The sequence below is a fragment of the Lycium ferocissimum genome, chromosome 1 (genome assembly GCF_029784015.1).
Source record: "Lycium ferocissimum isolate CSIRO_LF1 chromosome 1, AGI_CSIRO_Lferr_CH_V1, whole genome shotgun sequence".
NCBI classification, from domain to species: domain Eukaryota; kingdom Viridiplantae; phylum Streptophyta; class Magnoliopsida; order Solanales; family Solanaceae; genus Lycium; species Lycium ferocissimum.
Genome location: NC_081342.1, coordinates 2,751,185 through 2,775,782, shown reverse-complemented (window position 1 = coordinate 2,775,782; position 24,598 = coordinate 2,751,185). Strand labels below are relative to the sequence as shown.

General features: G+C 35.5%; 4 protein-coding genes across 9 annotated transcripts; 1 reads left to right on the top strand and 3 right to left on the bottom strand.

The window, feature by feature from the left end:
• The first annotated feature begins 2,531 nt into the window (after positions 1-2,531).
• On the top strand, positions 2,532-4,086 carry LOC132067878 (protein BOBBER 1-like). The gene is made up of 2 exons (XM_059461271.1): positions 2,532-2,941; positions 3,481-4,086. The coding sequence occupies exons 1-2, from the start codon at positions 2,602-2,604 to the stop codon at positions 3,897-3,899; spliced, it is 759 nt and encodes a 252-aa protein (XP_059317254.1). The 5' UTR covers positions 2,532-2,601; the 3' UTR covers positions 3,900-4,086.
• A 3,755-nt stretch (positions 4,087-7,841) lies between these two features.
• LOC132056184 (probable magnesium transporter NIPA2) lies at positions 7,842-14,745 on the bottom strand. The gene is made up of 9 exons (XM_059448306.1): positions 14,314-14,745; positions 14,016-14,220; positions 13,138-13,194; positions 12,219-12,309; positions 11,868-12,028; positions 10,646-10,773; positions 10,418-10,555; positions 9,546-9,638; positions 7,842-8,130 (listed from the first exon to the last, which is right to left on the bottom strand). The coding sequence occupies exons 2-9, from the start codon at positions 14,140-14,142 to the stop codon at positions 7,987-7,989; spliced, it is 939 nt and encodes a 312-aa protein (XP_059304289.1). The 5' UTR covers positions 14,143-14,220; positions 14,314-14,745; the 3' UTR covers positions 7,842-7,986.
• A 580-nt stretch (positions 14,746-15,325) lies between these two features.
• On the bottom strand, positions 15,326-20,128 carry LOC132056010 (uncharacterized). Its single transcript, XM_059448088.1, has 2 exons — positions 19,332-20,128; positions 15,326-17,202 (listed from the first exon to the last, which is right to left on the bottom strand). The coding sequence occupies exon 2, from the start codon at positions 16,759-16,761 to the stop codon at positions 15,490-15,492; it is 1,272 nt and encodes a 423-aa protein (XP_059304071.1). The 5' UTR covers positions 16,762-17,202; positions 19,332-20,128; the 3' UTR covers positions 15,326-15,489.
• Positions 20,129-20,266: 138 nt separating this feature from the next.
• LOC132056269 (U3 small nucleolar RNA-associated protein 20-like) lies at positions 20,267-24,598 on the bottom strand. Of its 6 annotated transcripts, none has more exons than XR_009414760.1 (7): positions 23,908-24,592; positions 23,600-23,768; positions 23,231-23,510; positions 22,732-22,965; positions 21,480-21,981; positions 21,120-21,316; positions 20,267-20,902 (listed from the first exon to the last, which is right to left on the bottom strand). XR_009414760.1 is itself a non-coding variant. In XM_059448465.1 (4 exons), exons 2-4 carry the CDS (start codon positions 23,471-23,473, stop codon positions 21,577-21,579), a joined length of 882 nt encoding a protein of 293 aa, XP_059304448.1. In that variant the 5' UTR covers positions 23,474-23,510; positions 23,600-24,592; the 3' UTR covers positions 21,202-21,576. The 6 variants fall into 6 exon arrangements, 1 of the variants encoding a protein (XP_059304448.1); XR_009414762.1 differs by having other exon boundaries at positions 23,981-24,592; XR_009414776.1 differs by lacking the exon at positions 23,600-23,768 and having other exon boundaries at positions 24,464-24,598.

Here is a 24,598-nt window from a genome sequence, read left to right as displayed (position 1 = left end):
CCTTTGTATTATTAGAAGCATTATCTAAAGCAATACAAAGTGTTTTTCTATAAATGTTAAAAAATCTCATAATAGTAGACATTGAATCGGCTAAAAATTTTTCATCGTGACGACCTTTTCCTTCGTCATATAAAAAAGCTATAATTCTTTTTTGCATAACCTAACCCAATGACATGTAATAGCAAAAAAATCTAAATGGTTAATACTAAGACCCAAATCAGTTACAATTTAAAGAATTAAATACGTGGCGCAATAAAATCTATATTTTTTAAACAAATCTATAACATCGGCTCTACAAGTACTTCTAGGAATACCCTCAAATAACGGATTATAACAACGTTGAATTAAGTAACAAACCCCAAACCCGAGGGAAAGGAAAATGGTAAACAATCATAAGCTACCATTTTAGCTAACGCGTCTTTTTTCTTGTCAAAAAATTTCCTGTGTGGGTCTATCGTCATTTGAATCCCCCCACATTTTTGGCATCCATATTTTGGTTCTACGATATGAATTTAGTGTACCGTTCCACCATCCTTCCTTGCTTAAAACTAAATACTTGTCCAATGTTACATGTAGCCGATTGGCTTTCTCTATTCTTAGTCATAAATTTCCAAATTTTAGCTGTTGGCTTACGAGTTCTAGGCGGTTTGTCTTGTGTATGTGATTGTGCGTTATCTCCTATGGGATTTTCGTGTTTCATCATCATCATTTAAGTCTTCATTAAAAGTGTCGGTAAAATGTTGTTGCATTGCCTCATGACCTAAAAGTGGATTATTTCCACCAACATCAATACCTAAGGTGTTTCTTCCACAAATGTTTCCTCATTAAGCGCACCCCTAACAATACGACTACTACTACCGCACCACGTCTTAATCTCTTTGACATTATTAAATAGAATTAATTTAAATCACAATCAAATAAATCACAAGAAAATAAATTACAACAAATTAAATTGCGTAAATTAAATTGCTAGAATTAAATTGCGAAAAATAAAGATAGAGTTGGAACGAAGGTACCAAATTGCCGGATTAATTTCCAACAAAGTCAAGGCGGCTAGAATTGCAAATCCACCAAAGCTACTTCGGATTGTTGCAAAATCACCAACTCCACCAACAATATTATAATTGCAAAATTAATAATTGAAAGTTGAAACTATAATAAGACTTTGTGGCTAGTTATTGCAAAATAATTATAATTGAGAGATTGAGATTTGAGAGAAAGATGAAGAAGAGTGAATTGGTGTGAATTAAAATGAAAATGAAGAAGGGTTTATAGGGGTGGGGATGGGTTAAAGTGTTAAAAAAGAAAAAAATTTGGGGGCCAAAAATTAACAAAATGGCCGTTTGGCAACAGCATATCCATTAACGGTTTCTTGACTTTCCTTTTTTTTTTTTTTTTTTAAATTTTTGGAATATTGGAACCGGACCGGTATACAATTATACGGTTAACGGAAAATTCTACCGAGACAAATTAAAAACCACACCACTTTAGATACAAGTACTATAAATATACAGTTTTAGAAGAAAATCTTGGGGAATATACGAGTGATTGTCCTAATGTGTATGGTATGGTCAAAATCTTCAAGTGATCTGAGAGCGTGTTTCAAGAAAACTTATAACTCACTCAAATCCTGTGGGTTATTTTTCGTTTGGAATATTTTTCTCCTTCTCTTGGCCTTATCTGACCTCTTGTTATTTTTATGCTTTTATGCTTTCTATTGAGCGAGGGTCTTTCGAAATTACCTTGGTAGAGTCGTGTCTCACTCTCTCCCCGTACCTCACGTTGTGGGATTTCACTGGGTTGTTGTTGTTCTTCTTCTTCTTCTTCTTCTTCTAAAAAATGGAGTTAGAGTTTACGTTCTATGTATTGATGGTGTAAACAATGTTAATGCAATCAAATCACCTTTAAATGATAAGTAAATCTCTATGCTACGCATCAATCGATAATTTGGTGAAAAATCAACCTAGCTTTATAACTTAAATCCATAAAATTTGTGTAGAACACTGGATTTAAGTATACTTTTTTTTTTCCCACCTGGCATTCAATATTCACTTGAGGGTCCGACTAAATTCGGATTTCACGTAGGAAAATCCCTAAGATAAATTAAAGCGCACCCTAACAAAAACAAATTAAATCTATATAATTGAAATCCATAAAATTAATATAGAACTACGTATTTTACTAGTCATTCGTTTGGTTTTCCACTTGGTGCTCTGTACCAACATCGAGGTCGGACTAGACCCGAGTTCGCATCTGGAATTTCCACGTAAGTGACCCTAACAAAGGCAGGTGACAACTCTATATCCAGGCTCAAACCAAAAACCAATATTGAAGGAACATTTATTAGTTATCACACCACCACAATCCTCGGTAGTCGTTAGTAATAGAGAACTAAGGATTTTACTAGACATTTTAGTTTGATGTTTAGTTTAGGCTACAATTCAATCAGCCACGAGTCTCACGGCATCATGTTGTTATTAAGACTGAGTATTCCTTTTCTTTCTCTGATAATCTACTATAAATACACTATGTTACCAAATTTTCACACCAATTCACTGACTTTCCTCTTTTAATTTACTCATTCATTTTCATCACCAAAAAATGGCAATTCTTTCAGACTACACTGAAGGAGAAAATCAGGCACAAGCCTTAAAGCCTGTAGAAGAAAAACAACAAGAAAATAAAGAAAATGAAGATCAAGAACAACCCCACAAAGAATCGACCACTTCTTCTTTAGAACCAAAAGAAGAAGAAAATAAGAAATTAAAGCCAAATCAATTTAATGGGCTTGATATGGAGAATTATACATGGGGACAAACTCTTCAAGATGTTACTATTAATGTCTCAGTGCCAGCTGGCACAAAATCAAGATTGTTAGCTGTGGATATCAAGAACAATTCCATCAAAGTTGGTCTCAAAAATCAACCACCAATTGTTGAAGGTGTGGTATATAGTTTGTTTATATATACAAATCGGATCCAGAATTTAATATTTGTTGAAATTTTAATGATTTGTTACATATATATCTAACTTTCGTGTTAAAATATTTTGGTTCAACTGAAATCATACCTTTTTTACTAGATCCACCACTAAATATATATTAATTGGGTTTGCGTCACTTCGAACGGCACAAATGAGTTAGAAGGCTTATATATCAAAATACGTGGTACTTTCGGTATTTATTTTGAAATTTGACTTCAAATATGAATACAAATACAAATTTAAGTTCTACATTTAAATGGACATTTCTGTTTCACTAAATTAGTAGATAGACTATTTTGGATACCATTGGTTCAACTTTTTAAAATCATGTCTTCTTTGAAAAGTGTGTAAGTAAGAGTGTGACCTAGAATTTAAATTTGATGAGTTTAACATTTAAATTCATACTAGGGATACGAGTAATATCTCTGTAATGAAAGGTGCTTTCATTTGCTTCGAAGCCTTTCTTCTTACGTTTTAGTATTCTATTTTCCTAACAAGGTGAACTTCTGGAACCTGTGAAAGCTGATGAATGTTTCTGGAGTTTAGAAGATCAGAAACAGGTGACAATTCTCATGACTAAAAGGAACCAATCTGATTGGTGGAAGAGTTTGTTCAAAAATGGACCTGAAATTGACACACAAAAAGCTGAGCCAGAGCCAAGTAGGCTATCAGAATTGGACTTAGAGACAAGATCAGCCGTTGAAAAAATGATGTTTGATCAAAAACAAAAACAAAAAGGGTTACCAACAAGTGATGAGATTCAAAATCAAGATCAAATCAAGAAGATTATGGAAGAAAATCCTGAGATTGCTAAGCATTTTGCTAATTCCCCTGCTAATGCTAATGGCAAAGGGGGGATGCCCAATGTTAGGATGATGTCAAGTGGTGGCGGAATGATGCCTGGGATGATGCGTTAATTTTCCACATGACTTTTTTGTTTCTGGAAGTTTGATGAGTCGATCCACTTACATGTCTTGTTTTTATTGCTACGTCACAAGTTACTTCATGTATTACTTAGCATAAGACAATTGTGTTTTAGTTCTTTTTTCTGTTGCTTTTCGAATTCGTGGAATTGAAATTATGTTCCGAACTGTTTGGAAGCAATTTTTCTAGTTTTGATGTTGTTGAAAAATGATATAGTCCCAATGTCGATTTATTTTGATATTTATGGGGAAGTCTGGAGAAATAGTTTTAATACGAAAAAGAAAATGAACATCAAACACAGTGATAAAATAAAAAAATAAAAATAAAAAATCTTAAAACGATCGAAAAGAGGGGCTCAAAAGGTAAACACTCTCCACCTCCAAATCGAAGGTGGTCATTTGGTACGCGGGATAAGGTGAGATATCTCGGGATTAACTTTGGAATAAAATTTATATCTTGTTTGGTTGAAGGTATAAATTTATACCTTCAACCAAATAAGATATAAACTTTATCCCAAACTCAGTCTTGTGTAACCCATTTTACCCCATCAAGCTCGGTATTATTTTATCCCACCTGCAAGATGGGATAAATTAGTTCAGATATTATAATCCCAAAACTATAATACCGGGATAACTTAATTCGCGTCCAAACGATCCCAGCAAAAATGGGGAACTCATGGGGAAGGGGGTTAAATTATTATTATAACTATTTATAAAAATCAAATTAAAAAAAAAAAAAAATACTATGAGCACAATAATAAGGAAAAATAGGGGCAATGAAGTAATTTCAACAAATGATTCCTCTTTCAGCTCGTTGGAATCCTTGTAATCTGATGTCTGCTCATTGAACAGTTCAACTACTAACTGCAGAAATCAATTCATCCAATCAAAACCTTCAAAAACCCAATTTCCATTTTTGTCCTTCTCATATTTCTCTAAAATTTCTGCATAAAAAAATTTTCCCTTTATCTCACTGCTTTACTTTTCGCAATTCAAGAAGCCTATTATTGGTTGTAAAGGTCAGATTTTTATCACACTTCTTGATTTTATTTATACATATATGGCAATATTCTTCCTTGAATTTTAATGGTTATTTTTGCTAAAAAGTTGTGATTTTGGGTATACCCATTAGCTTTTCTTGGAAAAAATTTGGGTTATTTGTAGTGTTGATTTGATTTTTTTATGGATTTGTGGTAAAGATTGCAATTTGGGGTTTTGGGTATGTGATTTTGATGATGCCACAACCAAGAAGGAAAAAAGTTTGATTTTTTTGGTATTTAAGTTGTTGTGTAGGTGATTTTTAGTTGCTTAAAGTTTGTTGAATTGAGTAGTTTAGTTAGTTCTATTTAATGTATTTAAGTTGTTGTGTGTGTGATTTTTAGCTTCTTAAAGTTTATTGAATTGAGTAGTGGAGTTAGATTTATTTGATGATGCCACAACCAAGAAGGAAAAAATGGACTGAGGCAGAAGAAAGAACTCTAATTGATAAGTATGGTGAGATGTTATGTGATGGAACTTTAGCTAAGATGAAAACTAGGGAAAAAAAGTATAGACCTATTGCTTTACATGTAAATTCTGTGCACCATGTTCGTGATCCGATCACATATCCATGGCAATGGACTTGGAAAGATGTGTCCACTAAAGTTCAGAACATGAGGCACCAGTATTCACTAGTGAAGCAAAAGATTAAGAAGCCAAACTCTGGGGACGAGTCGGAGGAGGTTGATTGGATGGAGGGGCTAACTCATTGGTCGAATTTCTTAAGGTATAAGGAAGTTTTCGGGGATGTGAATACACTTGTCTTCAATTGTACGGTTGTAGGAGATGGAAGTGAAAATGGTGGGGGATTTGATCAATTTGGGCATCTAGGTCATGTTGGGGACGGTGATTTTACGGGAGGTATTAATGAGGTTGATGATCATGGTGTTACAGGTATGGAGTTTGATTATGATGGGGAAGAAGGAGAGGAGAATTTCATTGGTAGTATCAGGAGGAAGGAAGATGCGGATGATGGATTTGTTTACGAAAACATCGAGCCAACAGAGACTGATACGAGAAAGAAGAAGAAGATACTAAAAGGGGTGGAATCGAAGAAGGCATGGGGTTTTCTTGCAACTCAGTTGACGCAATTAAAGGAAATGGAAGCTCGGTTTGAGCAGCGCGAGGCCGATAGGGATCGCGAGAGGCAGAGGAGAGAACATATTAGAATGGAACACCAACAAGAGCGTGAGAGAAAATGGGAGGAAAGGGAGAAAGCAAGGGAGAAGTTGGAGAGACAGAGAGTTCAAGAATGGGAATTAATGGAGAAGGAAAGCGAGGAACGGGAAAGGAGGAGAAGAGAGGAACAACTTATATTCGAGAGAGAACGGGAAGAAAGAATACACAAGAGGAGATCAGAATGGAAGAAGAGGATTGACGAGACGTTAGGTCAGCATCGAGCTGAAATGAGCCAGATCCAGACTCGGATACTTCACGAGCAACAAAATCTTACTAGTCAGCTGCTCGGAGTTTTTTCTCAGTGGACTGGTCATCCAACCGGGCTTTCTGATCACACGGGTGCTAGCAACCATTATCTTTCACAAATGATGCAAAACTTGCACCATGTCAATGGTATGGTTCATGGTGATGCAAGGGTTGAAGAAGATGCTCAAGAAGACCAATTTATTGTAGATGGATAAATAGCTTTGCAAGATATGAACAACTGTAAAGGTCAGTGACTTGTAATTTTTATTATTTGATATTAGGTTTCTACTCAGAGCCTATGTATTTGAATAATGTTTCGTATATCGCCTTTTTAATGTAACCAGTATCGAATGTAGAGTTCTCAGCCTTTAAGTTTTTATGTCGCCATTGTTCAATAAAATCTTTTGATATATTTATATAATACCATCATCTTTTTAGTGAACTTTTTCTAATTTGTTCTATTCTTCTATTATCGACTCCTTGGTTCTCTAACAATGCTGGTTAAAAGGCACATGTTTAAACTTGTGTAATTGTAGTTCCACTTTCTTGCTGACTTCCTTTGTAGAATATAAGTCCAAATTGGGATGTTGGTTATAGTTGTCATTGATATTTAGGTTTTCTAAAGATGCAATTTAAGGGCAAACCTTCACAATTTGTCTGAAAAGGAAAAAATTATTCACTTTTTGGTCATGAAATCTGGCATGCTATTGGGAATTGCCAGTAAGACAGCGTTATGTATTTGACCAAATATTGCTGTTAACTAGTAGAAGTTAGTGTCCGTTCCAGGATTACCTTGGGTCAAAAAGTGCCAAATATTGCTATTCTAGGTGGTTGCTTTATCTGTTTTTTCTGATCATTGGAACATATGACATCTCGTACGAGAAGTCCTTAATTATCACATCTTCTATGAAATCTCTGAATGTACTCCTTAGTGATCACAAAATGCTCCTTAGGCCAAAATGATGTCAAAAGATGAAAACTGCATTAAAAAAGGCTGCTAAATAAAATATGGAAAGGCCAATTCAGCCCTGAAGAATAATTTTTACAATAGAAATGGTATTTTCTTCTCATGATGTTCTGGAAATCTAAAAGGGGGATTACTGATGACTGATTAGAGTTTTGTTGGTGATAACAATGACAATGGTGGTGGAGGGAAAGGAAATGCTAGTGGTGGAAGAACAAGTGGAGTGGGAGGGTAAAATGGGTTGGGGGCTTGGGGCGCTGAGGTGGCATGCCACGTGGCGTCCACCTCATCCAAATGTCAGTACCACGTGGGATTGGGTGTCCACCTTGGACAGCCCTAATAGAAGAGGGGTATATTTGAACCATTAGGTAACGGCGGGGATATTTTTGCTTGGATAGGATCACGGAAGGTAAAATCGATCCTTTTCAAGCAGTAGAGGGCCAAATTTGACCTTTTTCCTTAAGATAATCCCTAATTACCAAATGAGGGGGAGAACAAAGTTTGGTCTTGGACCAAGATATGTTGGTGCTCGAGACTTGAACAAATTATCTTGATTTCTGTTGTCATATTATAAGTTTATGCTGTTATCAACAGGTTACTACAATCAAAAACTTGTCAATGGTTGTTGAATTGCACTTGCAACCTTCAGACTCTTCAAAAATAACGTCCGGTGTGTGCCAGATCCTCCAATTGTAGTGTATTTTTGGAGAATCTGACTCGGATGCGGCAGCAATTTTGAAGAGTCCGAGCAACATAACTTGGAACTATCAATTTGATGTCCTCAAGATTCCTCATGACCTACACAACCCATATTGCATTAAAAGGATCAATGTAAATTACCTATAAAAACACCACTTTACCCATCTATTACAAATACAACAAGAACTTAAACCAAAAAGAAGTGGAAGACATTGGTCATCAGAAAAAAAAAAAAAAAAAAAAAAAAAAAAAAAAAAAAAAAAAAAAAAAAAAAAAGGAAAAAAGTGGAAGACATTGAAAACCACCTAGACAAAGTAACAAGAAAAGCTTGATACAGGCTGTAACCTTATACATAAGGAAATGCTAGCTAGAACAAAACAATTCGAGCCCTTTTCTCATATTATCAGTGTATATAAGTCGAAGAAGCATATCAATATTCGATATCAGCATCCACACTGTAAAATATTTCTAAAGTCAAAATAAAAAGAGATTGATATCGAAATTTCCTCCTAGTAAAGCATTGGCTTCAACCTGTCAAAAACCGTCACATCTTTGAGAGTTCTAAGTTTTTCTCCTTCTGTTTTTATCCGATAAGAAATGCTTCTGTCTTCCTTCTTTATGAGCGTCGTCATTTTCCTTATGCTCTCCTGATGATGCAATTACAAATCAAAACTTCTACACCATTTTTACTTCAAACCTCAACTGTAATTTTTGTGGTTTCGCTTGTTTGCTTACAAGCCGTGGGTCTATCGGAAACAGCCTCTGTATCTCCCAAGGTAGGGGTAGGGTCTGCGTACACTCTACCCTTCCCAGACCCCACTTGAGGGATTACACTGGGTATGTTGTTGTTGTTGTTGTTGTTGTTTTCGCTTGTTTGCTTACAATCATTTTCTGTTTTTGGACGGAGAACTGGTAATAGTTTGGATGGATTGCTTCCCATGTCCTTGGTTTTGTGTAGGAGAAAAGTACCACAGAGGATAGTTACAAAACCACATAACTCTGTAACTATCTGTGTCGTATTCTGATGAACATAGTCCTGAATCCCAAAACGTATCACCAAAATTAGAGAAGGTTTGGAATAGAACTTTCAAATGGAAAAGAAGGGCGAAAAAAATACTCCTTCCGTCTCAATTTATATGGGACACTTTTCTTTCTAGCAGTCCGGAAAAGAGTGATATTTAGTACAATTTAACTTTTGCAGTTCGCGTTTTACCCTTAATGAGATGATTTATAGCCATACAAATATCTCTGACTTGTTTTAGATCACAAATTTCGAAAGTCTTCCTTTCATTCTTAAACTCCGTGTCCAGTCAAAACACCATCACATAAATTGGGATGAGGGAGTACTCATTAGCAAATAGATAAGCCAATAATTCAACTAGCATATTCTTTTTTTTTTTGCTCCAGACGTTCATCTTCTCAACATTTCGAGATAAATCCTTATCTCAAAGAAATGGAAATTGATAAACTAAGAGTTCTGAATAGTAATAACCAGAAAACTTATGTTGTTTTACCTTAAACATTATCATGCTTGCAACAATGGTCAGTGTCGTAAACATGACGTAGTATATTGGGGAAACCACAGCGGTATTAAATGTGTCAAGTGCCTGCATAACATACAATAGTCATGCAAACATTTATATATTAAAAAAGAAGAAGCAAGTATTGAGTAAGATGAGACGACATAAATCCAAGTAAACTACAAATTACGAATTTTGCCCTGCAATTTAATCTCATCAGTCACCAGAGCTGGAAGAAAGATTCAAAATTTCATGCTTCTTATGAAATTTTAAGGAACTTTCAGATGTCATGTTCTTACTTTGTGTTTAAAAATCACTGGATATGCAGTTCTGTGAATTTTATACGAAGCGCAAAACAACCTTATTGAATGTTGTATGAAAGTTAAGTCAAGAAAAGACCTAAACTAGAAATTTAGTTCTTACTTAATACTTCAAAATGTCAGTATTATTGTTTTGAGGACAGTGTAAGTCCGGATAAAAGAGAAGGGTTGCAGTTGATTGATGGTCAGCTTAAAAGTAGTATAACTATGATGAATACTGTAAATACTTAAGGACCTGAATAGAGTGAAATATACAGAGGAAATGACCAAAAAAAATCCCTTATTGTTTTGGGGTAGGTTCAAAACAGTCCCTTAAATATACTCTTTAGTTTTGATCCTTTAGCTTATCCCCACTAATTTGAGATTGAGAAGTAGTTGATCGATTGATATTGTTTTACCAAAAGTAGGCAAAAAAGGTACTAATATTGGGTGAAATGAAAGATGAGAAGTATGACTACACGATCAAACCAAATCAACATCTATTGGAAATTAAACTATACTCAGAAGTCAGAACACTCTAAAATTATAAGGGAATGCAAAAAATACCTTGTTCAAATAGTTCAGCTGCAAAAGGCAAAAAATGAGGACAAAAATTATAAAAAACCATGTCTCAAAATACTTGAATTGATTTTGTCCTCTAAATGTGAGCTTGATAGCCATTCCAATTGCTTTGACACCCATAACCTGATTAACCATAAAAAAACAACCATGAGATAATAAGATGTATGAAATGTACACATGGACTACTACAGTACATGAAAGAGAATAACAGACCGTTAGAGAACCCGCAAGAGAACAGATACCAATGTAGACAACCAAATGCGACCGCCCATAATGAGGCACAAACCGGACAATAAGGATAAGTATCAGCACCAGAACTGTGAAAGCGTAGGCGAGGAACCCTGTCCTTATCAAAAACCTTTTGGTTAGTTCATATAAACAAAGCATGCTGATGCAAAAGGAAGATAGCATGTATCTCGTTTGTAATTTGTAAAAATGCTGATATGTGGAAGATTTGTATGTTAGTAAAAATTCAGATAGGCTAATCTAGAGTTTAAAGTGAATGGGTTCAAAATGAGTGTGATCTTGTTATATGTATATAATATATTTAATATATATATAAATTAAAGATGACGACATGTTTCAGAAGGTGCAAGTAGCACGCGTTGAGGATAAAATGAGAGAAGGTTGCTTGAGATGGTTTGGTCATGTCCTGCGTGGCCTTCAAAAGTAGTGTATCTTAGGAGGATCCAACACGGGTGCGGCAATACTTTTGAAGAGTCCGAGTAACTTAACCTGTGTCAACCTACATATGCACTAGTCTGTAGGTGTAAAATTATGGTGAGTGAAGGTGTTAGAAAAGGACGAGTTTCTCTCGAAAGACCTACAATTTCGTGGGATCAATGTGGACTTAGATAAAGGCACAATGGAAGAAAAAGAGATCCTATAGGTGATATCTACTAATGGAATAGGGTTTAGTCTTGTCATAGAACTTCTAATATTATTACTCCCTCTGTCCCAATTTATGTGACACTCTTTCCTTTCTATTCAGTCACGAAAGAATGACACCATTCTATATTTAGTGAAAAATTGACTTTAAATTTCTCATTTTGCCCAATGAGATGATTTATAGTCAAACAAATATGTATGGTTTATTTTAGATCACAAGTTTCAAAAGTCGTCTTTTCATTCTTAAACTCCACGTCGAGTTAAATAGCTTCACATAAATTGGGACGGTGGGAGTAATTATTAATATTATTATTTATATGTATTTAACTTATTTTCCATTTTTACTTTTATTTGGTATGAATTATGATGATGATGACATGAGTGAGCTTATATGGAGAAGTGATGATCCATATAGCCGACTTCAACTTATTTGGGATGTACATAGTTCGAGCCGAAAGTAATAGATTCAATTGAACCGGCAAAACCCGCCGTAGATCCGCCTCTATGACTAATGGAAGCATGTAAATGGCAATAACCTTGAATATACCTGGCGCTGTTGCTAGATACCAGACATCCTTGACAGATTGGATACTCTTCTCTAATGGGGCATGTAAGACAATACTGACAGATCCAACCACGCAGAGGAGACAACCAACCATACCAAAGATATGCAGCCTCTCCTTCAAAATAAAATGTGCTAACACTGCACTGCACATGAAAGTTATATCAGCGTTGAACTATATATAGAGCTGTGTGCTCAGACTCTTCAAAAATGTTGTTAGGTGCTCGGATGCTTCAAAATTAGTGCATCTTTGGAGGATCCGACACAGACACGGCAACAGTTTTGAAAAGTCTGAGCGACATAGCTAAAAAGAGTTTCTTTTATTAACATTTTTACCTGACAATCATACTTAAAGCCCCTAAGGGTGTCACAAGTATTGCCGGGGCATATGCATAAGCAGCAAAGTTAGCTCCCTCTCCAATAATCACTACAACAAGTCGGAAGATTAGCGTTAAATGTGAATGAAACAACCATTGTTCCTAAAATGTTCTGGAACTAGAAATTACTGAACTGATCACTTGTTTAAAATTGGCAATTACATCATTCCATCATCTGCATGCATTTTTCTCTAAGTCAAGGTCTTTGTAGATATTAATGTGATAGAAATACTTTAACCCCTGTCCATAAGTTCTAGTTACATTTGACAATTGTCTGTTGCATTTCTCTGTTGAATAACCTTACATATGTATATCTAATGAGCTCTTCATAGATCTTAAGCAGGCACGGACCTTGCCTATAAGGTATAAGTTCATGTGAACCCAGTAGGTTTTGTTCCGACCATATATTTATAAAAGAAATCCACAAAATGTTTACAAATATTTGACTGTGAACCCAGTTAGTATTGTATATATTAACTTGAAGTCGTTGGAGGAGTTTACATCCACCTTTAAATCGTAGATTCACCTCGAATTTTAAGTATGGAATCAGCTTTTGATCAATAATAATACTGTGAATATTTCACAGGTAAGTTCATATATGGTATATCAGACTATTAAGATAACTTATTCAAGAGCTTTTTCATGACATTCTCTGTTTTTTTTCTTCTTCTAAAGCATGTTCAAAGGTCTTTGTGTTCCATAATACAGGTAGGTTCTCTCGGACAAAAACATTGTATGCTTAAGATTTCATACAATGACAACTACGCCTCAATCCCGAGAAAGTTGGGGTTGTATGCTCAACAAAATCATGCTTAAAGTTTTTTTATTTTTTATTTTAAATATGAATAAATGGCAAAGGTACAAATTACGTATCTTACTAGATAACATTCCAGCCCACCAACAAGGTTCCAACAAGTAGGAATGGCCTCCTGAACCTGTTCAAAATTCAACATAATTGGTAATTCATAATAACAGGACCAATTCGCTTAGCCTCAACAAAAAAACAGAAGAAACTTTAAAAGAATATGGTATTACGCACAGGCAAAATCTTCATTGACAGCAATATCAGAAATTTTACTTCATCATTTTTTTACCATGCTTTCTCTTGAACCAAGGGTCTTTCGGAAACAGCCTCCCTACATTGTAGAGTAAGGTCTGCGTATATTTTATCCTCCCCAGACCCACATTGTGGGATTTCACTGGGTATGTTTTGTTGTTGTTACTTCATCAATTTGTGATTTTGATGGTTAAATTGCTTGGTTTGATGTAAATACGACATGCAAGTTAGTATATTCCATGAAGGAATTATCACGGGAAAATTTTTAAGCAATGAAGGCATTACAACTATACCAAAATTGTCACAATCAACATAATCATGCTAGTGTATCCTTGAGCCTAAGCATGTGGATGAGTAAAACATAATTAGAAAATAATCAATCCCCACAAGGATAAAGCATATGCCCATAATTGACATAAATAAACTATTCCATTAGGTTAGGAACATGTCACGTGTTCGAATCATGCGACAGACAAACATATGATATTTAAGCTTAGAAGGGTACAACCCCATTATCCATTGAGTTTCGAATTGTTTTCGACATGCTCTCTGGATTTCTCGATTATTAAAAAAAAAAAACTACCCCATTGCTTAACGAAACCAATAAACTTAAGTACTTAACAACAACTTATATAGACATAAAATGGTGCAAAAGCTAATAAAAGAAATCATGTACACAGGGAAAGGAAAAAAGAAAACCTGCTCGTTTCCCATTTTCACCAGCTTTTTTTAGACCTTGCTTCTTAATAACAAAGCTGGACCCAATGAAAATACTGGATGATATAGCTAATATAACTCCATGAACATTATCAGATACTCCCTCCATTTTATTAAAAATGGAGAGGAATGATCATATAAAATTTCTTGATATTCAAAAGCCAATTCTTTCCAGCAAATGAAAACCCTGCATATGACAAAAACAAATACAACAAAATTCTCAATTACCTACAAGAAAAATAAATTCATAGCAAAACAAAAACAAACACAAAACTCAAACCTTATTCTTGGCTTTTGTTTGCATGTGAGGAAACGTGGATAAATACCTTAAGCCACCAATAATTATCCAAAAAAATAAAAACTGGTAGATTTAAGATAAAGGGTCGATTTTTATAGGGGTATTGTTAAAAATCTTGAATCCCTTAAACATTTTCCAATCTTTCTTTAACCAGCTTCCTTCTTTCTTTGTTTCTTTCTTTTTTTTTTGCTTTGGACTTGCAAGAAAATTTGTAAAGAAAAAAAAAATTAATTTCTTTCTTTCTTTTTGTCCTCGTATTTTCTCTCGCTTTCTCTCTCCCTCTCTTTGCAGAAATTCTCTTTTCCGCAGAAAGCTGCAGAAATGAGAAGAGAAAAGAGAGGGAAGAGAGAAAGGAGGTGAAATTTTTGGGGGTATACTTTTGGTTTAGAGAGAAACAAAGTCCATTACACTTTGTGATTTTTAGAATTTAAAAAATCGCTTCAAAATTACATTAGCCACTTCTTTATTATTTTTTCTCCCATAATCCCCGCCTTTTTTGCATGTATGTTCTTTTTTTGCTCTTTTTTGGTCCCTTAAAACTTTTTCTTTTCTACCTCTTTGCCAAATTTTAATACTTGAGAGTTGGTACCACGAGCTTTGAAAAAATACTTGGTAGGGTGGTGAACTTAGAGGGCTCTAGCCTACTCTTCAGACATGTCCTCGATAACATGGCGCTTTCTTCAACCTCCGCTTTTAGGGGAGGGGAGAGTGCTTGGTCGTTGGGTTTCCTTTTAATTTCCTCAATCAATTTGGTTGTGTTAATCCTTAGATTGGTCTAATATTTTGTTATGAGCTGGTTGGACAAAAATTGATTGAAGGTCGACTGCTAGATTTGAGTTCAAGTGGCAAAAATGAACTAATGCCTTATTTAGGTATAGTGATATAAATTCGTGTAGATGATGTTTTTTGCCAAAATAGTATTATTGCTTATTTCGATGATTCAAAGAAAGAGTTTGCCATGACACGAGCAAATGATTTTCTTTAAGAAAACTTCAATCTAATACTCATCATAAATCAACTCATGTAATGAGCCTATTACATTATGAAAATGTATAAACAATAGTAAGATGCAGAAAAAATCCCAACATTGTTATAACCCGAAAAAGAAAGAGTAGGCCCCACTGTTAGTAATAGTAAAAGTCCTATAAAACACAAGATTCAAAGGCTGCAGTTGTTGGGGAACGTCAAATCATCTCTGATGTACCTTATATTATTCGGATTCCTCAAAAGTACCGCCATGTGCGTGTGTTGTGTATTTTTGGGGGAACTGGCACGGATACGTTGTCGGCGTTGTTGGAGAATCCGAGAAATTATCATAAGTGAAAGATAATTTCTCAACTTCCGTTTCTCCGCACCTTCAAAGTTTTCCATCTGGACTTCCTTCAACTTATTATGCCTCCAACGTCGTTTCAGAAGTAGAGACGCACAACAAATTTTCTCATAATCTTCATCTATTGCATCGCCATGATATATAAACTTCAGGGTACTCAACTTTGTACACCGGGAGAAAGACAGGGTACTCAGTTGAGGAAAAATCCAAAGCAAACTATCAAGAACGTCCACAACTGAGTAATTTTGATTTTTTACACACACAAATTCTATATGCAAGGAATCAGTACCATACAAGGGAGGAACCAAGTTTTTTCTCATGTCTTTGGGTATAACTATCACCTTTTCACTGTCACACGATAAATCAATAGCCTTCGACTGATTGAAGTTGCCAAGAAATTTCAAGAGCTTAGAATACCAATGACTATCAAACCATGTACTCTGTGCCGGGTACAATCCGAGCTGAACTTTTAGCAACATTGAAGCTTTCAATTTGAGTGTTGGCAATTGAGGATCATAATGAGTAGTATATGAGAAAATTGTTAAATTAGGAGTATCTAGTTCAACATCAATAAGATTTCTGCACCACCTTACTACAAGACACTCGAGCCTGTCACTTGACATCTTCATTGTCTTCAATGCATTGCAATGGAATAAGTGCAAGGTTTCAAGATTGGATAGGCTTGAAAAAATGTCTTGTTCGTCAGTAACACCCACACAATTGAGGTGCAAACTTTTCAAGGCTTTGCAAGCAGATATTTTAATTGCTTCTAGCAGGTCCCGACTATTGCCCGCGATGTGAAGATTTTCAAGATTAGGTGCTACGGTATCTAACGTCTTGATTTCATGAAAAAACTGATTCAACCAAACACTCCTCAGTTTGGGTCCAGTAATTTGAAAACTGGCAAGACCCCGACATTGATGTAAAGTTAGTTCCTCTAAACAAATGCAGCTAGCACATAAAGCTCGAATAAAGTGCTCGTCCAAAAACATGCGAGAGAGCTTCAACTTTCGCAAAGATGAAAACTTTATGCCATCATGGGGCAATTCCAGCTTAAGTTCGCGTAAATCAAGAACATTTAGTTCTTGAGCAGCAAACATTATTTCGGGCAAAGGGAAGTAATTATCATCACGAGGTGAGTACTCTACATGAAAATCAACTCTTTGATATTACACGCGACGAGTGTCTTTATCCAATTATGCATATAAGAGCTCCAGCTTAGATGATAACGTGGGAACTTTAGCCGGAATTTCTGTATAGAATCTTCTTCTTCTGCCGATTTACTAGAATTTGATCCACAATATTCACAAACTTTGGTATGTCTAATTTTGGTATAGGGCGGAAATATTTATGATTGAGAAATTCATCACCAAAATCTAAGTATGAGAGGGAACTCGAAGCACCATACAAAGTCTTGGATAATGTACTCATTTGTGCAACATATTTAACAAGAAGGAAAGACATGATTTTCTGCAGAATTGGTTCTGGCAATTTGGATATGTGATCCATTGCTGCTGCATCCACACTTTTTTCTTCCATCACTGTCAAAAATATTTTCATCCATCAACATTCATTTAATGAAATTTCTTTTCGCCAAAACTACACAAAAAAAAAAAAAAAAAAAAAAAAAAAAAGGAAGATAGGAACTAGCTACGAAATTCATCATTAATCTGTCACTAAATGGCCAGTAACTAACAAGATTTTTTTGTTAAAAAGTCCATAGCCAATATGTTGTTAAATAGGATCAGCAACAGATTTTCGCTATTTAGCTACAGCATATGTCCATAGCGAATACCTTTCTGTAGTGATAATCTATTGGGCAAGAACTACACAAGTAGAGTTCTTTCCTTTGTTTAAATATTGCTGGAAAATATGGCATAAAGTTAATAATTCAGAATAGTAAGAATTAAGTTAAAGATAGTAAGAATTAAGTTAAAGACTTTCTTCTTCTTTCCATGTTCTATTCAGTATTATGCATATATCATAATTACATAATAACTAGAACGAAAAAACAACAAGGTTTACCTGTTGAAGAAAAGAATATTTGATTCTATTAATTAAATTCTCCTTTTGTTGATGTGTTTGTTACCCTTCACAGCACTGAAATTCTCAATGATAAAAGTTATGAAATATCTCAAGAATTTATAGGACTATAGAGGAAACCTAGCCAAAACAAATTACGTTAGGATTGTTAGGACTCTTATATGCTAATTAACTCTTGTAGATAAGGATTATATCTCTTTTATATTATAAAATAAGAGGAATCTATCCGAGGGTAAGTATCTGCAAGAGATATATATAATGCGTTTGCACATAAGAGTCGAAATAAGGATGACCAAACTAAACTCAGTTAGGTGTTATTGTTTTCAATTGGGAAACTTTTACAACTCTATACGTATCATTGGTTCACGTTTTATACAATATATGTGTTTTTCATTTTGCGGAAAAGGGTCAAACATGCCTCTAATGTATTTGAAATTGCTTAAAATTGTGCTCCTTCTACCTATTAGACCATAATTACCCTTAACATTAAATTTGAGCTTAAAATTGCCCCTCCTTTTAACGTAAGTTGATGTTGAATTATGTGAACTTTCCCAACCCATTCACAACTATGTAGTAATAAAACTAACTACTTCACGATATATATATATAGCAACAGAGATTGTTGCGTTCTTCTCCCTCCGTCCCAATTTATGGGACGTAGTTTGACTAGGCACGGAGTTTAAGAAAGAACGAAATATTTTTGAAACTTGTGGTCTAAAATAAATTATAGATATTTGTCTGGCTGTAAATCATTTCATTAAGGATAAAAGGGAAAGTTTTAATTTCAATTATTTCTAAATATAAAAATATATAACCGATTAACTTTTATTAATTTCGACAACTCATTCTTTTTTAGATAGACTAAAAAGAAAAGTGTATTAACCCTAAAAATTATGAATAGCTCATTTTTTTAAATGATTATCTTTCCAAATTTTAATGAAGTTTTGTGTACTGATGAGATGGTGTTTTCAAAAGAAAAATTTATAGACTACAAATTGTAAGCATATTGCGGCAGGTCTAAACTGCCGCTATAACGTTGTATGAAATGCGAGTGTCCACCGCCACCGAAAAAAAAATCTAAAATAGACTTAACTTTCTCCTGACAGGACATTGGCTCAAAGTGGATTTATTGACCTTCTCTCTATCTGAGAGAAATTAAAATACTTACCCACTTTTTGATACATTGGCAACAGACATTCTCTATACCAAACGGCCAAAGTACCTAAATATGCCTGATGTTAAAGTATCAAAAGTCAAAACAACTTAGGCTAAGATAGGCTATGGACAGATAAATGGTGTGAAGATGGGCTATTTAAGGACATATTTCCTTCGTTATTAAATTTGGTCAGAAATAAGGATTGTCTAATGGCAGAATGCATTTCTAACTCAGGATGGGGCTTTCAATTTAGAAGAGAGCTTAATGACTGGGAAATGACAGAAGCTGCCTCCTTTTTGCAGAAAATGCAGAATGTGACATAGATTATTGCAAGGAATATTCTCAATGGTATATGGCAGGGAAAGATGGAACATTCACTGTTAAGGCATGCTATGACAAGCTACAAGAACTTTCAGTGGAATATGATAAAGAATGGCCTTGGAAAATGATATGGAAGACTAAAGTACCAACCAAAGTGGCCTGTTTTGGCTGGCTTGCTGCTCCCGGAGCATGTTTAACGCAGGATAGGCTGCAGAAGAAAGGAGTTCATCTTTGCAGCAGGTGCTTTTTATGTGAGAATGCTAGGGAATCGACGGATCACTTGCTCTACTTCATTGTAGCTTTTCTTGGCAGATTTGATCTATATTTTTATGCATTTTTGAAGTTCAATCGGTAATGCCATCTAATTTTAGAGAGCTACTCCATATTTGGCAAACACAGAGAATTGATAGGAGACAAAAGAAGCTTTGGAGGACAGCCCCTTATGCATAGCATGGACTATATTGCTAGAAAGGAACAAAGGATAGAGTGCAAGATGCAAGCTTCTTAAAGCTGGGTTTGCGGCTATGGTATATGATGTGTGGATTGAAAGAAATGGAAGAGTATTTCAGCACAAATGCAGGATTGCAGAGGATCTAGTGCACTCACTGAGGATTGCTCTATGTATTATTATTAGAGTTAGAAACAATAGAGTCCTGTATGAGTATGTTAGTTCTTTGTAGTAGGAGTTGTGTCTAGAATGAGGTGGTATAGAGTAGACACTGGTAGGTGATGTTTCTGTGTTATTCTGAGAGGGGCAGATCTGGATTAGTCTCCCCTGGTTTTGTAATTCTCACAGGTAATTAATAAAATCTTTTAATTGCCAAAAAATTAAATGTTTTCAGATTTTATTGTTTTGGAATAGTGGGTCTTTTGCTACTGATGTGATAATTGTTTCTGGACTTGCTAGAGTCTGTTGTCATGTAATCTTTGCCAAATATCATTTGATGACAGTTTTAACACTAAAAAGATAAGATCTTTAATTCCAATTGCATTATTTCCATTCAGTGAGTGTGAAATAAACCAAGTAAACCCACATGTTTAACCTTTGTTTCTTCCTTTGCATTCCAAAAATAGGAAGAACACTCTTCTCCAAGACTATTCCCCATTACTTAAATTCCTTGAATTACACTGTTCAATCACTTACAATGTTCTCTTGCATTGTAGGTTAATGAAAGGGCCACTATATTCACTATACAGATTCCATTCTTTAACTAAGCTTAGTGCAACTACTAGCACTATACAATGAAAAAGTTGATCAAATAAATTAATGAATAATTTTCTATAGAAGCCTACTTAGGGGAGGCCTGCCTCGGGCTGCAGAGGGTTCTGGGCGAAATCAGCCCCAAAATCTACTTTGTGATCTGATGACAAGGCGTGAGATTGACACCAACTCTCACTCCCAGATGGAACACGCCCTTCTTCGTGTTGAAGATGCTCAATTTTTCACACCTAGCACAGTCTAACTAACTACATCCATCTTCCCATCTCCATTGCCATCATTTTCCTTTTCTTGTGTGCTTTATGCTTTTCTGCATTCCTCAGCTTCCTCTTGGCATTTCTCATTGGATTAACCACAGCAATCACCTTCTCCTCTTGTTTCCTCTTATCCCTCTTGGATTTGAGATTCTTCCTTATATGACTGTAGATTTGGACAAAACTGTGCACTCCTATAACTTTGCTTATGCTCCCGCGCACTTCTTCAGCCATTTGTTTCACGTCATCTGTAGATAGAGTGCGAATGTAATCATTATATATACATTTAATTACTCGGAACCAAGAAGAAGGTGAAGAGCATTTTGTAAATTGCGGGGAAATGACTTGACGGGAACTTAGACTGCTCGAAGTTCCTGACAGACAGAATGCATGGATCCGCGCCTTTTTTTCAAAACCAAGTGTATCCTTTTGTCCTTTTTTTTTTTTTGGGTAGAAGTGACATACCTGATATAACTTTTCCGGAAAATCCTTCACAAACTTTGTACAGCAGCAACAGCATATGATATGCAAAGCTTTGGCAATCAACCTCGCCAACAGCAACAGCATATGATGCTCAATTTTTCACACCTAGACGGGAATAATCTATTCTGATCTATAAGCTTTGGTGAAATTGATTTAAAACAATTGAAGATAATTTTCATCTGCAAAAGAAGACACACATTCCACAGCATGAGACAGTCGCTCCTCGCACAACATATGGGAGAGTAAGGCCAAAAATATTATATTTTGAAAAATCGAGAAAGTGAATTCCATAGCAATGACTAGGCTAAGAAATTTTTAGAGTGAGCAAACAGAGCCACCCACCTGCATATCCTCCACATAAAGGGAAATCTTCCCCATTGTCTTAAGCAAATAGGAGATGACCAAGTAGCGCTGGCTTTCATCTTCTTGACCGCTAAGGTCAGAGACGAGATAAATAGATGTTTTTCCCTTTCCTTGAATCAAGCTGTTGAAAAGCCTTAAGTAGAAGACCCTGCTCATCATGTTCAAAGGTGGACCAGAACTTGTCTCGATCTTTACATTCATTTCTTCCTAAGAATGAATGCAGGGAGCAAATTGAAAAGACAAGATTTTGAGTAATGAGATCACTGGCAGCATCATCAGTCTGCAGCACCTTCAGCGGACAACAAAGAGAAGTAGCTATGAAGAAAAGTCTACTTGGCCTCATCAAATAATAAGTTCCTTTAAGGTTTTCTTTACAAGCCTCGGTCACAGTGGCAAAGTAGCAAGCCACAAGACGGTTTGATATGTTGCGCAACCACAGATGCGGATGCAAAAGCAACTCGCAGATTGCTTCCCACAGATCCTATGAGATGCAAGTAAAATATTAGTCAGAAACCAAATATGAGACAAAATAAGTTTATCTACAAAACAGGACAAGTTATCGGCAATCTGGAGATGAGAGTATGGTAGCTGCAGGAACATACTTTCCCCAGTATATTTTGCTTTAATTGATAGACTTTCCCCGGTATATACTTACAAACTTTAAGCACTTGATTCTCAAATGCTTCTTAACTTTACACCTAGTTTGTAGTTGCAAACTATCTTTTGGCATGCTGCCTAAGTTTGAGGCCCAAAGCAATTTCACCAATGTGCTTTTAGCCACACAATGGAAGTACTAATTACTTAAATCTGTCACAAACCAAAATGAGGCCCAGTGGTTTACACATAAGTCCTCGTACATATACTAAGTTGGACATATTACGGATGACTTGGGATTACACTGGGTATGTTGTTGTTCTTGTTGTTGTAGCTAAAATAACGAAATACAGCAGCACTAACGCAATCTGATATCCATCTACTACAGCAGCACTAATGAAATAAAGGATAGAAACAGAAAATATTGTTATTTTTTGTCATTCTACAGAGACAAACATTCAATGTGTGCTATGAAGTATCAAAACAATGTCTCAAAAAGCAATCAAACAGTTGGTACCAATAGAATAAGTCCGGATGGAAGGCAAAAAATGCTCATATTTACTGAAGTAATCAGTTGGTACCTAGTAGTATAGTAACTTTAATTTCTAACAAAAGATTAAAAGAAAGGGATAAATACCTTGAGATCCTTTCTGAAGCACAACTTAGGAAATTGATTTAATATCTTCTCAAACAGAACCAGTGAATAATATGCTTCTTTCCAAGATGAAATCGTTGCATCATTGGGTATATCCACTTGCTTATTTGTAATAACATTAACAGCAGATTGCAAGATGTTTCTCAAAACAGGCAAGAGGCTATCAATATACTTTTGGAAACCATCTTTAAGTACTTCAATGAGTGACCCCAAAACCTGTAAAAGAAATTACGAAGCCTTGAAACAATGTTTTCTATTGTTGATGAGGAAGAAGTTGTATTTATGAAAAAAAGTTGAGGTCAACTTGTCCATCTTCCTGTTACTTAATTCATTGTTCATACATTATCTAAAGTTTAAAAAGTGAATAACAAATGGTCCTTCTTCAGTATTTCCAAACTTGCTCCTCTATCCACACCCCGATCAAGCTAATCGCGCATAATATGGTTGAAAAAATAGCAGTTTGGAATTTTCATTCCTTTACCAGTGCTGCAACACTCCATAAATGAGGTTTATCTCCCAGATACCAGGATCGACTAAACTCAAGAATTGACTGGAGCGAACGGGGGCTGACTCGTCCAATAAGTAACTTTATGACTGTGCCAGTCATTGAACGAACTTTGTTGTCACGATCATTCGCCAGACAAACCACCAAATGCAGAAAAAACGTCTGAGATTGTTCATCTATGATGCTAACTGGGAATTTCATTATAATATCGTGAAGCATTTCAAGGATGGCCTCTCTCCCCGTTGAATGCTCATATCTGCAAAAAATAAAAACCATTGTTACAGAGGTGTCGCCATCTATAAAATTTACCAAATGAAAGAATTGATTGTGCCCTTATGTCCTTGCCTTAAGTTTGAAAGTAAGAAATCAAGATGCTGTTTCAGACGTTTCTCGGATATATGGTAGTCCAGTAAAAAACTGCAGCAAAATTTGGCTGCTTTTCTTACGAATTGATTCAACTTGACTAGTCACCACTATTGCTTTCAACAGTGAGAGAGCCACAAAAGAGGGATTTCTTTCAAGATCAACAAAAAGAGGAAACCGGATTAGCATATGCAGTTGATCCGTAGAAAGTGTGATCTTAGTGCTACGCAAAAGCACTGTTAGCAACTTAACGCAAGACTCCAATAATGGATTACTGGAAGTTACTGAACCTTGAGCAATATTCAGTAATGAATTCTTTATCTTCTCAGCCTGAGATTCAAGTGATGGCAAAGGGAGCCTCACCAGAGGAGATAAGCACCTAAGTGTGGCAGACATGAAATTCTCATATTTTGAGTTCAAGCATTCACCCAATAATCTTACAAATGGATCTAGCATTGATAAGAACTGCTCATCTTTCTTGTCAAATTTCATGTTCTTCATGTAATTCTGAAGCACTCCAAGGTTTTAAGGAAATTTAGTTGGCATATGCTGCTCGGAAGTTCCGTAAGCCTTTTGCACCCAGACGAATATAGAACAATTAGTCTGACCAAATTTCCTATTGATGGATCGATCTCTGCCAGACTTGAGCAACCTTGAAGCCACAAAGTCTCAAGAGTTCGTGCACCATTGAACTTTGGAGTTTTCTGAGGTGCTCGCAATCAGAGAGATTCAGCTCCTTCAACCTTGGGCAACACTAAATGTAAACCAAATACAGCTTCAAGTAAGATTTTCTTTCACTCGGTTGCAACAAAAGTACACATGATATTGTAGAATTGAGTAACAAACCTACAAATTCAAATCAACTTTGCTCTTTTATGCCCTGCTGAACATTCTTCTGGAAACGGAGAATAAGAATGATCCACCTCTCCCGGCAAAGATGTAACATTACCATGTTGGTCTAAGTATAACAGATGTATCCCT

Bases quoted from the DNA above. Each gene is read 5' to 3' on its own strand.
- LOC132067878 (XM_059461271.1), top strand. From the start codon at position 2,602: ATGGCAATTCTTTCAGACTACACTGAAGGAGAAAATCAGGCACAAGCC. The intron at 2,942-3,480 runs GTGTGGTATATA...TTTCCTAACAAG, and splicing joins TCAACCACCAATTGTTGAAG to GTGAACTTCTGGAACCTGTG.
- LOC132056184 (XM_059448306.1), bottom strand. From the start codon at position 14,142: ATGGAGGGAGTATCTGATAATGTTCATGGAGTTATATTAGCTATATCA. The intron at 12,310-13,137 runs GTAAGATACGTA...GACTTGTTGTAG, and splicing joins GTGGGCTGGAATGTTATCTA to TGATTATTGGAGAGGGAGCT. The intron at 8,131-9,545 runs GTAAAACAACAT...TGGGTTGTGTAG, and splicing joins CAAGCATGATAATGTTTAAG to GTCATGAGGAATCTTGAGGA.
- LOC132056010 (XM_059448088.1), bottom strand. From the start codon at position 16,761: ATGTTTGCTGCTCAAGAACTAAATGTTCTTGATTTACGCGAACTTAAG.
- LOC132056269 (XM_059448465.1), bottom strand. From the start codon at position 23,473: ATGCTTCACGATATTATAATGAAATTCCCAGTTAGCATCATAGATGAA. The intron at 22,966-23,230 runs GTAAAGGAATGA...TTTCTTTTACAG, and splicing joins TATGGAGTGTTGCAGCACTG to GTTTTGGGGTCACTCATTGA. The intron at 21,982-22,731 runs GTATTTATCCCT...TGCATCTCATAG, and splicing joins GCTTCAGAAAGGATCTCAAG to GATCTGTGGGAAGCAATCTG.